Here is a 14,717-nt window from a genome sequence, read left to right as displayed (position 1 = left end):
GAGTCTGTGCTGGAGACTGAGGAGCTCCCAGGAAGGAGTTCTCTCAAGCAAACCTTGGGTCTGTATTTATTATCATAAAACAGGAAGTAGATAAAAGCTGCTTATCATCAGCACTGATAGGGAGGACTGGAGAAGATCAGATAGGATGTCTCCACCTTTGTTTTTGCAGAACTGTAGACCTTGAGCACAACCTTTGCCTCCAGTGTCAAGAAACCTTTGGAATCCAGAGAATCTTTACCATAACAATTAGGCCTGCTATTGCCACACCTCACATATTCTCTCTTGGAGGTCAGTTTTCTGTCCTCCTGTGTGTATGCAACTCACATGCCATTCTCATGACTCTTTAGGTCTCTCAAGCAGAAAGGGAGCCTATGCTCAAGGTCAGCGTATAATTTTCCTTACAGCCAAGGTAAGGCTGTAAGGAAAGATTAACTGAGCCCAGGAATTTGAGACCAGCCTGGGTAATTGTGAGACCCCTCTACCAAAAAATCCTACAAAAATTATCCAGGCATGCTGGTGCACTTCTGTAGTCCCAGCTATTCCAGCAGCTGAGGCAGGAAGATCACTTGAGCCCAGGAGTTTGAGGTCACAGTGAGCTATGATTGTGCCACTGCACTCTAGTCTGGGCAACAGAGTGAGACCCTGTTCTCAATAAAAAAGGGTGCCCAGAGGCGGTGCCTGTGGCTCAGTGAGTAGGGTGCTGACCTCATATAAGGAGGGTGGCGGGTTCAAACCCGGCCCTGGTCAAACTGCAACAAAAAATAGCCAGGCATTGTGGTGGGCGCCTGTAGTCCCAGCTACTGGAAGGCTGAGGCAAGAGAATCACCTAAGCCGAAGGCTGGAGCTTGCTGTGAGCTGTAATGTCATAGCACTCTACGGAGAGGGAGGGAGTGAAACTCTGTCTCAAAAAAAAAAAAAAGAGGGTGCCCAGGGAGCTCCTTTGCCACCTTCTGCCATGTGAGAACAAAGCAAGAGATGGCCATCTACGGACAAAGAAGAGGGCCCTCACCAGATAGCAAACTTATCTGTGCCTTGATTTGGACTTCCTATCCTCCACAACTGTGAGGAATGAATTTCAGTTCATCATAAGCCAGTCTACGGTGTTGCCTTACAGCAGTCCCAATGGACTAAGGCAATGGTGACATTCCTCTGTGCTTCCACGGGATCAGCTGAGCCTACATCCTTGCTATGTCCTCCCTCCTCCTCCCTCCTCTTTCCCTCACTTCCTCTTGGGGCTCTCCTGGCAGCACCCCTCCATTTATCCCTTATGCAAATATCCTCATCACAAGCCCAACTTCTAGGGAACATGAACTAAAACAGGATTGACAACCAGATTACCAATTACATTCTAGGGGAAAAATGTGTAAAATCAAGTCCTATTTTCACTTAGGTACTTTCAACCTACATGAAGTTAGGGAAGTGTTATGGATTGAATGTCCTCAGCAAATTTCTATGTTGAAATCCTCACCCCCAATGGGATAATATTAGGAGTGAGGTCTTTCTTAGTCCATTTGTGTTGCTATATAAGAATAGCTGAGCTGGGTAATTTACAAAGAAAGGTTGTTTATTTGCCTCATGGTTATGCAAGTGCCAGCATCGCAAAGATCTCAGAACGCTTCCACTCAGGCAGAAGGTGAAGAGGCCCTGGTGTGGGCAAAGATCACATGGTAAGAGAAGAAGAAAGAAAAGAGAAGGAAGGTAAGAGAGATGGAGGAGGTGCCAGGCTCTTTTTAACAACTAGGTCTTAAGGGAACTAATAGAGCTAGAACTCACTTATCCCCCACCCCCTACCCAGGGAGGGTATTAGTCTATTTCTGAGGGATTTTCCCTCCATGACTCACATCCGACATTGGGGATCAAATTTCTTTTTCTTTTTCTTTTTTTTTTGTAGAGACAGAGTCACACTTTACCGCTTTCGGTAGAGTGCCATGATGTCACAGGACTCACAGCAACCTCTAGCTCTTGGGCTTCCGCGATTCTCCTGCCTCAGCCTCCCGAGCAGCTGGGATTACAGGCACCCGCCACAACGCCCGGCTATTTTTTTTTGGTTGCAGTTCAGCCGGGGCTGGGTTTGAACCCGCCACCCTCGGTATATGGGGCCTGTGCCCTACTCACTGAGCCACAGGCGCCACCCAGGGGGATCAAATTTCAACATGATGTTTGGGGGACAAACATTCAAACCATAAGAGGGACTTTGGGAGATGATTAGGCCATGAGGGTGGGCCTTCATGAATGGGATCAATGCCCTTGTTAAGAGACACAAAAGCCCCCCCCCCTTCTTTCTGCAGATATAATATGAAGGTGGCCACCTATGAACAAGGAAATGGGCTCTCACTAGACAGCAGATTACTGCCAGCACCTTGATCTTGAACTTCCCAGCCTCCAGAACCCTGAGCAATAAATTTTTGTTGCTTAAGCCACCCAATCTATGATAATTTGTTATAGCACCCCGAAGTGACTAAGACAGAGGGCTTCAATTCTTACACACACACACACACACACACACACACGACTATACATATATCTTACAAACCTTCTGCTAAGTCCCAAATGGTGACTTTGCTTTTGTCTCCGATTTTGGGGAAGTAGACATAGCTTCCATTGTGAGACACTGCAGTGAGGCCAGTGCGGTCCAGAAAGGGGACAGAGTCATGGGGCTTCTGAGCATAGGCAAGATCCCAGACTTTGAAAGATGAAGACTGCCAAGAGGCTGATGCCACCAAAGTCCCACCCCGAGCCAGCAGGTTCACAGGGGCCCCGACGCCTTCCAGGATGTGCAGCAGGGTTCCCTGTTCTGAAAGACTCCACACCTGAGAATAGAGAACAGGAGGACAGATCTGATGTCTTTCTTACACACCTGTAGCTTGGAAAGCCCATTCATCCACTTAAGGTGAATTTTTAGGCTTTGTTTCAAGGGACTTCACATCTCCTCAGCCCCTTTAAAGTCCTTCATGCCTCACTGATCAGCTACCAGGGCAATTCCCAAAGTATGTCCTAGGGAACCTCTGGAAGATACCCCTAGACCCTCTTCGTGGGTCTGCAAGCTCAAAACTGTTTTCATAATAATTCTTAGATTTGTTTGCTTATTTTTTTTGCTCTCTTCCTGTCATGTAGACTTTTCAGAAGCTACATAAATGTGCTACCTCACCAAGTATGAAAGTATAGAATCTAAATGTGAGAATCTGTCTTCTGAGCCAAACGTGAAAGAGATTTGCAAAAAGGTGAAAAATGCCACTCTTCACATGAATTTTTCTTTTGGTTTTAGGAAATTTAGCAGTTTTTTTCTATAAAAGTATATTATTAAATTGTGAATGGCATGTTAATGAATTAATGGATACATATTTTTGGACTTACTCCTTTTTCATTTTTGGTATGGTAAATATCAACGTATTTGATATGGTAAATACACAAAGGGCTGGGCGTGGTGGCTCATGCCTATAATCCTAACACTCAGAGGTCAAGGTAGATGGAATGCCTGAGCTCACAGGTTTGAGACCAGCCTGAGCCAGAGGGAGACCCCATCTCTAAAAATAGCCAGGCATTGTGGTGAGTACCTGTATTCCCAGCTACCTGGGAGGCTGAGGAAAGAGAATCGCTTGTCCTCAAGAGTTTGAGGTTGCTATTGAGCTATGATGCCATGGCACTCTACCGAGTGTGACAAAGTGAGACTCTGTCTCAAAAAAAAAAGATACACAGTGCAATGAGGGATCCTGTATTAGATCCTAGAATTGAAAAAGGACATTTGTGGGAAAACTGGTGAAACCTAAACAGAGTCAGTTTCCTGGTTTTGATAAATGTATCAAGGTAATATAGGATGTTAAAATTGAGGGAAGCCGGGCAGCGCCTGTGGCTCAGTTGGTAAGGCGCCGGCCCCATATACCAAGGGTGGCGGGTTCAAACCCGGCCCCGGCTGAACTGCAAACCAAAAAATAGCCAGGCGTTGTGGCGGGCGCCTGTAGTCCCAGCTACTCGGGAAGCTGAGGCAAGAGAATCGCTTCAGCCCAGGAGTTGGAGGTTGCTGTGAGCTGTGTGAGGCCACGGCACTCTACCGAAAGCGATAAAGTGAGACTCTGTCTCTACAAGAAAAAAAAAAAAAATTGAGGGTAAGCCGAGGAAGTATATATGGATACTTTCTGTGTTCTCTTCGCACAGGTGTCCTCAAAACTTTTTAAACAGGGGGCCAATTCACTGTCCCTCAGACCGTTGGAGGGCCAGACTATAGTTTAAAAAAAAAACTATGAACAAATTCCTATGCACACTGCACTTATCTTATTTTGAAGTAAAAAACAAAACGGGAACAAATACAATTCACACTGCTTCATGTGGCCCGCAGGCCGCAGTTTGAGGACACCTGTCTTTGTAACTCGTCTTTAAATCTAAAATTGTTCCAGAGCCAGGTGCAGTGACTCATGCCTGCACTTCCAGCACTTTGGGAGGCTGAGGTCAGAGCATCACTTGAGACCAGAAGTCAAGACCAGCCTGGGCAACAAAGTGAGACCAAAAAAAAATTTAAATAAATAAAATAAAACTTAGCAGGTTGTGGTGGCTGGCACCTGTAGTCCCAGATACTAGAGAGACTAAGTAAGGAGGATGGCTTGAGCCCAGGAGTTTCGGGCTCTAGTGAGCTCTGATCCCATCAACTGCACTCCAGCCTGTGGAAGAAAATGGGAAAAGGACCTGAACAGACATTTCTCAAAAGATGACATATAAATGGCCAATAGGTATATGAAAAAATGTCCAATATCACTAATCATCAGGGAATTGCAAATGAAAACCATGGTGCTATATCACTTCATACTTGTCAGAATAGCTGTCATCCAAAACACAAAAGGTAACAAGTGGTGGCAAGCATTTGGAGAATAGGGAACATTCATACACTGTGGGAATACAAATTAGTACAGCCATATGGAAAATTAAAAATAGAACTACCATATGACTCAGCAATCCCACTACTAGGTATATATCTAAAAGAAATGAAATCAATATCTCTTACTTTATTTTTTTTTTGCAGTTTCTGGCGGGGGCTGGGTTTGAACCCACCACCTCTGGCATATGGGGCTAGCGTCCTACTCCTCTGAGCCACAGGCACCACCCAATATCTCAAAGATATATCTGCACTCCTATGTTTATTTTGGCATTTTTTTTTTTTTTTGTAGGCCCCTTGTAGAGTGCCGTGTCCTCACACAACAGCAACCTCCAACTCCTGGGCTTAAGCGATTCTCTTGCCTCAGCCTCCCGAGTAGCTGGGACTACAGGGGCCTGCCACAATGCCCGGCTATTTTTTGGTTGCAGTTTGGCCGGAGCTGGGTTTGAACCCGCCACCCTCGGTATATGGGGCCGGCGCCTTACCGACTGAGCCACAGGTGCCACCCTATTTTGGCATTTTTCACAGTAACTGAGATCGACCTAAGTGCCCATCAATGAATGAATGGATAAAGAAAATGTGGTATATATTCAACATCATGCTGGAAGTTCTAGTCAGTACAATCAGGCAAAAGAAGGAAAGGGCATCCAAATGGGAGCAGAGGAGGTCTAACTCTCCTTCTTTGCTGATGATATGATCTTATATTTAGAGAACCCTAAAGACTCAACCACAAGACTCCTGGAAGTGGGCGGCGCCTGTGGCTCAGCGAGTAGGGCACCGGCCCCATATACCAAGGGTGGTGGGTTCAAACCCAGCCCCAGCCAAACTGCAACAACAACAACAAAAAAATAGCCAGGTGTTGTGGCAGGCACCTGTAGTTCCAGCTACTCGGGAGGCTGAGGCAAGAGAATCACCTAAGCCTAAGAGCTGGAGGTTGCTGTGAGCTGTGATGCCATATCACTCTACCGAGAGGAACAAAGTTGAGACTCTGTCTCTAAAAAAAAAAACAGACTCTTGGAAGTGATCAAAAAATACAGTAATGTCTCAGGATATAAAATCAATGTCCACAAATTAGTAGCCTTTGTATATGCCAATAACAGCTAAGCTGAGAAGCTAATCAAGGACACAATTTCCTTCACAGTAGCTTAAAAAAAAAAAAAAAAAAGAAATATCTAGGAATATACCTAACAAAAGAGGTGAAGGACCTCTATTAAGAAAATTACGAGGCTTGGTGCCCGTAGCTCAGTGAGTAGGGTACTGACCACATACACCGAAGCTGGCAGATTCAAGCCAGACCCGGGCCTGCTAAACAACAATGATAACTACAACCAAAAAATAGCCAGGCATGTGGCAGGCACCTGTAGTCCCAGCTACTTGGGAGGCTGAGGCAAGGGAATGGCTTAAGCCCAGGCGTTTGAGGTTGCTGTGAGCTGTGACGCCATGACACTCTACCAAGGGCAACATAGTGAGACTCTGTCTCAAAAAAAAAAGAAAAAAGAAAAAGAAAATTATGAAACCCAAAGAAAAGAAACAGCAGAAGATATTAACAAATGAAAGAACATACCATGCTCATGACTGGGAAGAATCAACATTGTTAAAATGTCTATACTTCTCAAAGCAATCTATAGATTCAATGTAATCCCCATTAAAATACCAACATCATACTTTCAAGATTTGGAAAAAGTAATTTTTTATTTTGTATGGAACCAGAAAAAAAAGCCTGTGTAGCCAAGGCAATTCTTATAATTAAAAACAAAGCCAGGGGCATCATCCTACCAGATTTTAGACTATACTACAAGACCATAGTGATCAAAACAGCATGGTATTGGCACAAAAAAATAGAGCCATAGACATTTGGAACTGAGTAGAAGACCATGAGATGAAAATAACATCTTACAGCCACTGATCTTTGATAAACTAGACAAAAGCATACACTGGGGAAAAGAAAACCCTATTCAATAAATAGTGCTGGGAGAACTGGATATCCACATGTAAAAGACTGAGCCTGGACCTGCACCTTTTACTACTTAGAAAAATTGATTCAAGATGGATAAAAGGTCTAAATATAAGGCATGAAACAAAAATCCTCACAGAAAGTGTGGGGAAAACACTTGAAGATATTGGTGTGGGGAAAGATTTCATGAAGAAGACTTCCATGGCAATTGCAACAACAAAAATAAACAAATGGGGGGGGGGACTTAATTAAACTGAAAAGCTTCTGTATAGTGAAGGAGATAACAACCAAAGCAAACAGACAGCCTTCATAATGGGAAGAGATATTTGCATTTTATGAATCAGACAAAAACTTGATAACTAGACTCTATAGAGAACTCAAATTAATCCACATGAAAAAAGCCAACAATCCCTTATATCAATGGGCAAGCGAGATGAACAGAACCTTCTCTAAAGAAGACACATGAATGACTAACAAACATCTGAAAAAATGCTCATTGCCCCTAATCATCAGAGAAATGCAGATCAAAACCACCTACATTTAACCACCTACCCCAGTGAGAATGGCCACATCACAAAATGTCAAAGCTGCAGATGCTGGCATGGATGTGGAAAGAAGGGAACACTTTTATACTGCTGGTGGGATGGTAAACTAATACAACCTTTTTGGAAGGAAGTATGGAGACTCCTCAGAGAACTCAAACTAGACCTTCCGTTTGATCCTGCAATCCCATTACTGGGCATCTACCCAGAAGAAAAAAAAATCCTTTTATCATAATGATATTTACACTAGACTGTTTATCACAGCTCAATTTACAATCACCAAAATGTAGAAATAATCTAAATGCCCAGCAACCCAGAAATGGATTAACAAGCTGTGGTATATGTACACCATGGAATACTATTCAGCTTTTAAAAAAGATGGAGACATCTCACATCTTACATCTTTCGTATTAACCTGGATGGAGGTGGAACACATTCTTCCTAGTAAAGTGTCACAAGAATGGAGAAGCAAGAATCCAATATACTCGATTCTAATATGAAGCCAGTAGATGAGCTAATACATAGTGGGGGGGTAGGGGAATGAGGGAGGGGGAGGGGAGGACAGAGTGAGTTGGGGGGTCATGGTGTATGGCTCACCTCTTGGGGGCAGGACACAATTATAAGAGGGACTTTACCTAACAAATGCAATCAGTGTAACCTAATTCTTTGTTCCCTCAAGGAATCCCAAACAAAAAAAAAGAAGAAGAAAAAGAAAATGTGGCATATATACACAACAGAATGCTACTTGGCTTTCATAAAAGAAGGAAATCCTGCCACTTGAGACAATGCAGATTAACCTGGAGGATATTATGTTAAGTGGAATAAGCTTGACACAGAAGGACAAATACCACATGATCTCACCTATATATGGAATCTAAAAAAGTTAAATTCATAGAAGCAGAGAGTAAAATGATGGTTACCAGGGGCTGGGGCAAGCAGAGAGTTGGGAAGATGCTGGTTAAAGGGTACAAAATTTCAGTTAGATAAGAAGAATAAATTCAAGAAATCTGTTGTACAACACAGTGACTGTTGTTAAGAACAATGTATAGCGCACTTGAAAATTGCTTGGAGTAGATTTTGTGTTCCCATCACACACACAAATGTTAAGTTATATGCAGTAATGTATATGTTAATTATATGGGTTGAGCTATTCCACAATGTACACGAATTTCAAAACATTATGCTGTTCATCATAAATGCATGAAATTTTTATTTTTCAATTTCTTTTTTTTTTTTTAGAGACAGAGTCTCACCATGTCACCCTTGGTAGAGTGCCGTAGCATCCTCTACCACAGCAACCTCCAGCTCTTGGGCTTAGGTGATTCTCTTGCCTCAGCCTCCCAAGTAGCTGGGACTACAGGCGCTTGCCACAAAGCTCAGCTATCTTTTTGCTGCAATTTGGCCAGGGCCAGGTTTGAACCCGACACCCTCGGTATTTTTTTTTTTTTTTTTTGAGACAGAGTCTCACTACGTCACCCTTGGTAGAGTGCTGTGCCATCACAGCTCACAGCAACTCCCAACTCTTGGGCTTAAGTGATTGTCTTGCCTCAGCCTCCCCAAGTAGCTGGGACTACAGGAGCCTGCCACAACTCCCAGCTATTTTTTCGCTGCAATTGTAGTTTGTTGTAGTTGTCATTGGTGTTTGTAGGCCTGGGCAGGGTTCGAACCCACCACTCGGGTGTATATGGCCAGTGCCCTAACCACTGAGCTACAGGCGCTGAACCTTTTAAATTACTTAAAAAGCTGAAAAAGTGGCACATAAGAAGGAGGAAAAAAAAAGAAGAAGAACTTAACAAACTCCTAAGACTGAAATGTTACCATGTGTTCACTAGCTTTGACAGTTTTGAATTTATGGAGAATTTTCCTACCCCACAACCCTGCTGCCCTCTGAAGGCCCAAATCTGCCCAGTGTTTTGGGCTCAGTTGCGAACACTGCCTCCTTCTTTGAACAGTTTAATAATTCCCACCCAGGCCTGCCACTGGTATAGGAGGCATCCCTGTAACCTCCTGATGAACTGTCCTATTTGGTCTGCACTCATTTTTTGTGGGTTTCTATATTTTGCAACCAAAAAAAAAGAAAGGCTTAAAGAATCACGTTTTCTATTCAAGAGGCGGAGGTGAGGATGAGGGCTCCTGGATTTCCCCTTACCTGAATGAGTGCATCACGGGACCCAGTGACGATCAGGTTGTTCCTAGGACCGAAAACAGCCGTCTCCACTGTGTCCTCGTGTTCCAGATCGGAGGCCATGAATCGGTGAAAGCCCTGAGAGTCAGCCAAGAATATCCTCACAGATCTTCCAAAACCTGAAATGGGAAGGACTGGGATTACTCCTCCTGTGGCTGAAGGAGATGGAAGGTAATGTGTTCAATCAACAGAGAGGTTTGGGAGCACGTGCTATGTGCCAGTTGACCCACCTAGTTGATAATTGAGGCGCAGAGGTGGGGATGATCACAGTAAGCAATCATTTAAAGGAAACTAGTAAGATTATTTATTTATTATTTTTTTGAGACAGAATCTCACTGTGTCGCCCTGGGTAGAGTGCTGTGGTAGCATAGCTCACAGCAACCTCAAACTCTTAGGCTTAAGCAATCCTCTTGCCTCAGCCTCCAGAGTAGCTGGGATTACAGGCGCCACAACTCCTGGCTACTTTTTTTTTTTTTTTAAGTAGAGATGGGGTCTCTCTCTTGCTCAGGCTGGTGTCAAACTCCTGAGCTCAAATAATCTACCTGCCTCAGCCTTCCAGAGTACTAGGATTATAGGCATGACCCACTTCACCCAGCCTATATGATTATTCATTATCACGAGACTATGTTTCTGGAGGGCAGGGGCTATTTGGGCTCATCATGGTATTTCACAAGCCAGCACACAGCTGAGCACAAAGGCCTTCAGTAAATACAATGGAAGGAAGGAGTTGGGGGAGGGAAGGGACGAAGAGGAGGGAGGGACAAAAATTAAATGGTTACAACTTGTGATACGGGCAAAGAAGGCAGAGAGCTGGGTGCCTTGAGAGAAAATAGCATACAGACACAGCAGTGTGAAGACAGAGCCTGGGACAATGGCTCCACGAGTCCAGGAATGCTGGCAGAAGCTGGGAGACGTAAAGAAGGACCCTGCCTGGAGCCTCTGGAGGAAGCGAGCCCTGCTAACCTCCTGATTTCAGACTTCTGACATCAGGATTGGGAGAGAATCAATCCCTGTTGTTTTAAGCCTCTTAATTTATGTGGTGGCTTATGATGGCAGCTCCAGAACATTTAAGCTGAGGTGGCAGCCACTGGAAAGATGGGGCCAGCAAGAGGCAGCCAGTAGGTAGGAAAGAGCATATCTGAGGAGCTGCAGAGAGGCTGGTGTGGCTGGCAAGGAGCAAAGGAGGAGGAGATGGAGGAATGGAGGGTGAGAAAGCATGGCCTGATGCAACAAACAAATGAATAAAAATCAAGACACCCAGTTAAATTTGAATTTCAGATAGACAATGAAGTTTGATTTTTTTTTTTTAACTCACATAAGTATATCCAAAATAATTGCATGGGCCCTGGAGCCGTGGCTCCTACCTATAATCCTAGTACTCTGGGAGGCCGAGACGGGTGGATTGCTTGAGCTCAGGAGTTCTGAGTCCAGACTGAGCAAGAGCAAGACCCTGTATCTAAAAATAGCCAGGCATTGTGGCAGGTGCCTGTAGTCCCAGGTACTTGAGAGACTGAGGCAAGAGAATCACCTGAGCCAAAGAGTTTGAGGTTGCTGTGAGCTATGACACCGTGGCACTAATTTATCCAGGGTGATGGAATGAGACTCTGTCTCAATAATAATAATTGCATGGGATATATGTTTATCTTAAAAACTTACTTTGTTGTCTATTTGAAATTCAAATTTCGCTGAAGTCTTGTATTTTATCTGGCAAACCTAACCAAGGGGACTTACTCACTTGCATTCCAAAGACAATCTGAGTGATGTTCTGTCCTACCAGGGTAGGGAGGTGTACAAAGGACAGATTTACGCAGGGTCACTGAAGCCCCATAAAGGAGACAAATGGGCGGAAATGGTGGCTCACCCCTGTAATCCCAGCACACTGGGAGGCCAAGGCAGGAAGATCATTTGAGGTTAGGAGTTTGGACTAGCCTGAGCAATCCTCTTTTAAAAAAAAAAGGAAGCGGCTTGGCGCCTGTGGCTCAAGTGGCTAAGGTGCTAGCCACATACACCTGAGCTGGCGGGTTCAAATCCAGCTGGTGCCCACCAAACAACAATGATGGCTGCAGCCCAAAAGTAGCTAGGCATTGTGGCAGGTGCCTGTAATCCCAGCTACTTGGGAAGCGGAGACAGGAGAATTGCTTGAGCCCAGGAGTTGGAGGTTGCTGTGAGCTGTGATGTCACAGCACTCTACCCATGGTGACAGCTTGAGGCGCTGTCTCAAAAAAAAAAAAGAAAGAGGGTGGCACCTGTGGCTCAGTGAGTAGGGCGCCGACCCCATATACCGAGGGTGGTGGGTTCAAACCCGGCCCCGGCCAAACTGCAACAAAAAATAGCTGGGCGTTGTGGCGGGTTCCTGTGGTCCCAGCTACTGGGGAGGCTGATGCAAAAGAATCACCTAGGCCCAGGAGCTGGAGGTTGCTGTGAGCTGTGATGGCACAGCACTCTACCAAGGGCAATAAAGTGAGACTCTGTCTCTACAAAAAAAAAAAAAAGAAAGAAAGCTGGATGTGGTGGTGAGCATCTGTTTCTGTAGTCCCAGCTACTTGGGAGGCTGAGGCAGGAGGATCACTTGAGCCCAGGAGTTTGAGGCTGCAGTGAGCTATGATCATGCCACCGAACCTTATGGGTGGCAAAGCAAGACTCTATCTCCAAACAAAATAAAAGGGGAGAGAGAGTTTTGTCTCTGAGACACTAGGGGTCACCAGTGGAGATGTCTACTTCCTTTGGTACTGACAACTTGGGTGCTGAGTGTGCTATGGTTCTCATTCAAGTGGGCACCCTGCCCTTTCATAGGAACTATTAATATTTGCTATAAGATAGGTACACCATCAATTCTGCCAGATATTCAGAAACAAAATTATATTGGCAAATAAACAGATGTTCTGCTACAGGGCAGCATTGTATTTGAGAGCATGGAGTCAAGCCAGACTTTGGGGTCGAATCCCAGCCCCTTCACTCATAGCTGTGTGACCTCAGACACATTACTTAACTTCTCTGTGCTTTAGTTTCTGCATCTGTCAATGGGAATAATGAAAGTGCCTGCCTTCCAGGGCTATTGTTGAGAAGTAAAAGCGTTAATACCTGCAAATCACTTAAGACAGTTTTGACGCATTTTAACCAACCAAGTATTAGCTACTATTATAACAGTAACTCTCAAATGGGGTGAGAGCTTGTGGGTGAGTTGCTATGCTATGTGCCTCACATATATCATCTCATTTTAGCCTCCTGACAATCCCTGGACCAAGTCAGGTCAGTGGGAAGTGAGGGTGAGAGCCCATCTCATTGCCTCTCCATACCCTCTGCAGAATTGTTTTTGTTGAATTGTGCTTGGATGTAATGCTCCCATGGAAGGATGTTATGGGAAATTGCCTGATCATATGCATCAAAATAACTACTATACAAGGAAATTGCATGACGTTGTGCAGAAAAGGATTCTCAGCAGGCCTGGCTTGTCCACACTTTGCACACGAAAGGCTAGGCTTTCACCTGCTCCTGAGAGCAACCTCTCAGCACTTAGAATACGTGCCTGAGAAGAGTGGTTTACTGGGAGCTTTGGATACACCAGATAGTCACAACATGATTTATGGTAAAGCTTTGAGACATGCGCAGTTGCCTCTGGAGGGGCTGTAGACTAAGGGAAGCTCTCCCTGGCTGCCCAGGAGTCAGGATAGTCAGCCATGTGTATGTGACCAACTCCCGGCAAAAACCTGGACACCAAGGCTCAAGGGAGCTTCTCTGCTTGGCAGTATACCATGCATGTTGTCACACATCGTTGCTGGGAGAATTAGGAGCTGTCCACACTGAGAGGTCAAAGACCAAAAATAAAAGATTATAATAAGATGCGAGATGAGGCGTTGTGGCAGGTGCCTGTAGTCCCAGATACTCGGGAGGCTGAGGCAAGAGAATCGCTTAAGCCCGGGAGTTGGAGGTTGCTGTGAGCTGTGTGATGCCACGGCACTCTACCGAGGGCCATAAAGTGAGACTCTGTCTCTACAAAAAAAAAAAAAAAAGACGCGAGATGAAGGAAAACAGAATCCAGGGCACACACGGCCTTTATTCCACCCTGGTGAGGGTGGGCTGAGTGTGAGAAGGAAGTCAGCCCATGGGTCAAGATGGAGGGGGATTTTAAACGTCAGGAAGGTGGGGGTGGGGACATTCCCTTTCCTGGGTTGGACATCTGTTGGAAGGGTAGGGGTTGGCCCATTTACCATTCCCAGGTTTGGCATCCAGTGGGGTAGGGTGGAGGGTTGACCCATTCACCTTTCTTAGGTGGGATGTCCAGTGGGGGAGGGGAGGGGCTTGATTCTTTTAGGCGGGTCCACCCTATTTGGGTGGGGTTTGATCTATATCACACATGACTCCACTTTGAGAGAGAACTAGAAGCTCACATTTAGGGTCTCCTGGCCTCTGTTCTATGCACCCCTTCCCTTTGTTGATCTTATTTTTATTTATTTAAAATTTTTTTGAGACAATGTCTCACACTGTCACTCAACCTGGAATGTAGTGCTGCAACACTACAATAGCTCACTGCAACCTCAAATTATTGTACTCAAGTATTTTTCCACTTTAGCCTTCTGAGTAGCTGAACTACAGACATGTGCCTCCACCATGCCTAGCTAGTTAAAAAAAAAAAAAAATTAGAAATAGGGTCTTGCTGTATTGCCCAGGTTGGTCTCAAGCAGTCCTCCCACCTCAACCTCTGAAAGTGCTGGGATTTCAGGCATGAGCCACTGCGCCCAGCTTTTGCTGATTTTCATTCGTATCTTGTTGCTGCTGTAAACTGTAACTGTATGGCAGTGTTTGCTTTTGCTTAGTTCTGTGAGTCTTAGCAAATCATGGAAGCTGAAGGTGGTCTTGGAGACCCTCAAACTGCAATTTTATTTATGACGCTTAAATGAGATTCTTGCCTGATCTTAGCTAAGTCAGGGTCAGGGTATATTTCCTAAGCAGCAGGTTGGTTCCCCAAACTGTGGAAACTTCCCCCAGGCTCCCTCCGTCTTTTCATTGACAGCTGGAAAGAGCCACGCTTGAAGCCCAGCTGTTACATATTTCTGTCCTTGATGCCCTTGGCCTCCACCCTGGTTCTATTTTGTGTCTCTACCATCGTTTTTCTTTCTTCTTTTGTTCCAGTCTCCAATGCTGCATTTTGTACACACTTCAACCACCAAAGAT

At 44.9% G+C, this 14,717-nt stretch overlaps 1 protein-coding gene across 1 annotated transcript in view; it reads right to left on the bottom strand.

Annotated features, from left to right (window-relative positions):
* The window catches only part of NWD1 (NACHT and WD repeat domain containing 1), an 83,671-nt gene that overhangs the window by 9,850 nt on the left and 59,104 nt on the right, over window positions 1–14,717 (bottom strand). Inside the window, exons 15-16 of the mRNA XM_053585567.1 lie at window positions 9,510–9,664; window positions 2,534–2,810 (exon numbers count right to left, since the gene is read on the bottom strand). Of these exons, the coding sequence (XP_053441542.1) occupies window positions 2,534–2,810; window positions 9,510–9,664 (432 nt within the window). The remainder of the gene's footprint in view (window positions 1–2,533; window positions 2,811–9,509; window positions 9,665–14,717) is intronic.

The sequence above is a fragment of the Nycticebus coucang genome, chromosome 3, assembly GCF_027406575.1.
Source record: "Nycticebus coucang isolate mNycCou1 chromosome 3, mNycCou1.pri, whole genome shotgun sequence".
Lineage (NCBI taxonomy): Eukaryota > Metazoa > Chordata > Mammalia > Primates > Lorisidae > Nycticebus > Nycticebus coucang.
Note: the sequence above shows the minus strand (reverse complement) of the source record. Positions and strands in the feature narration are given on the sequence as shown.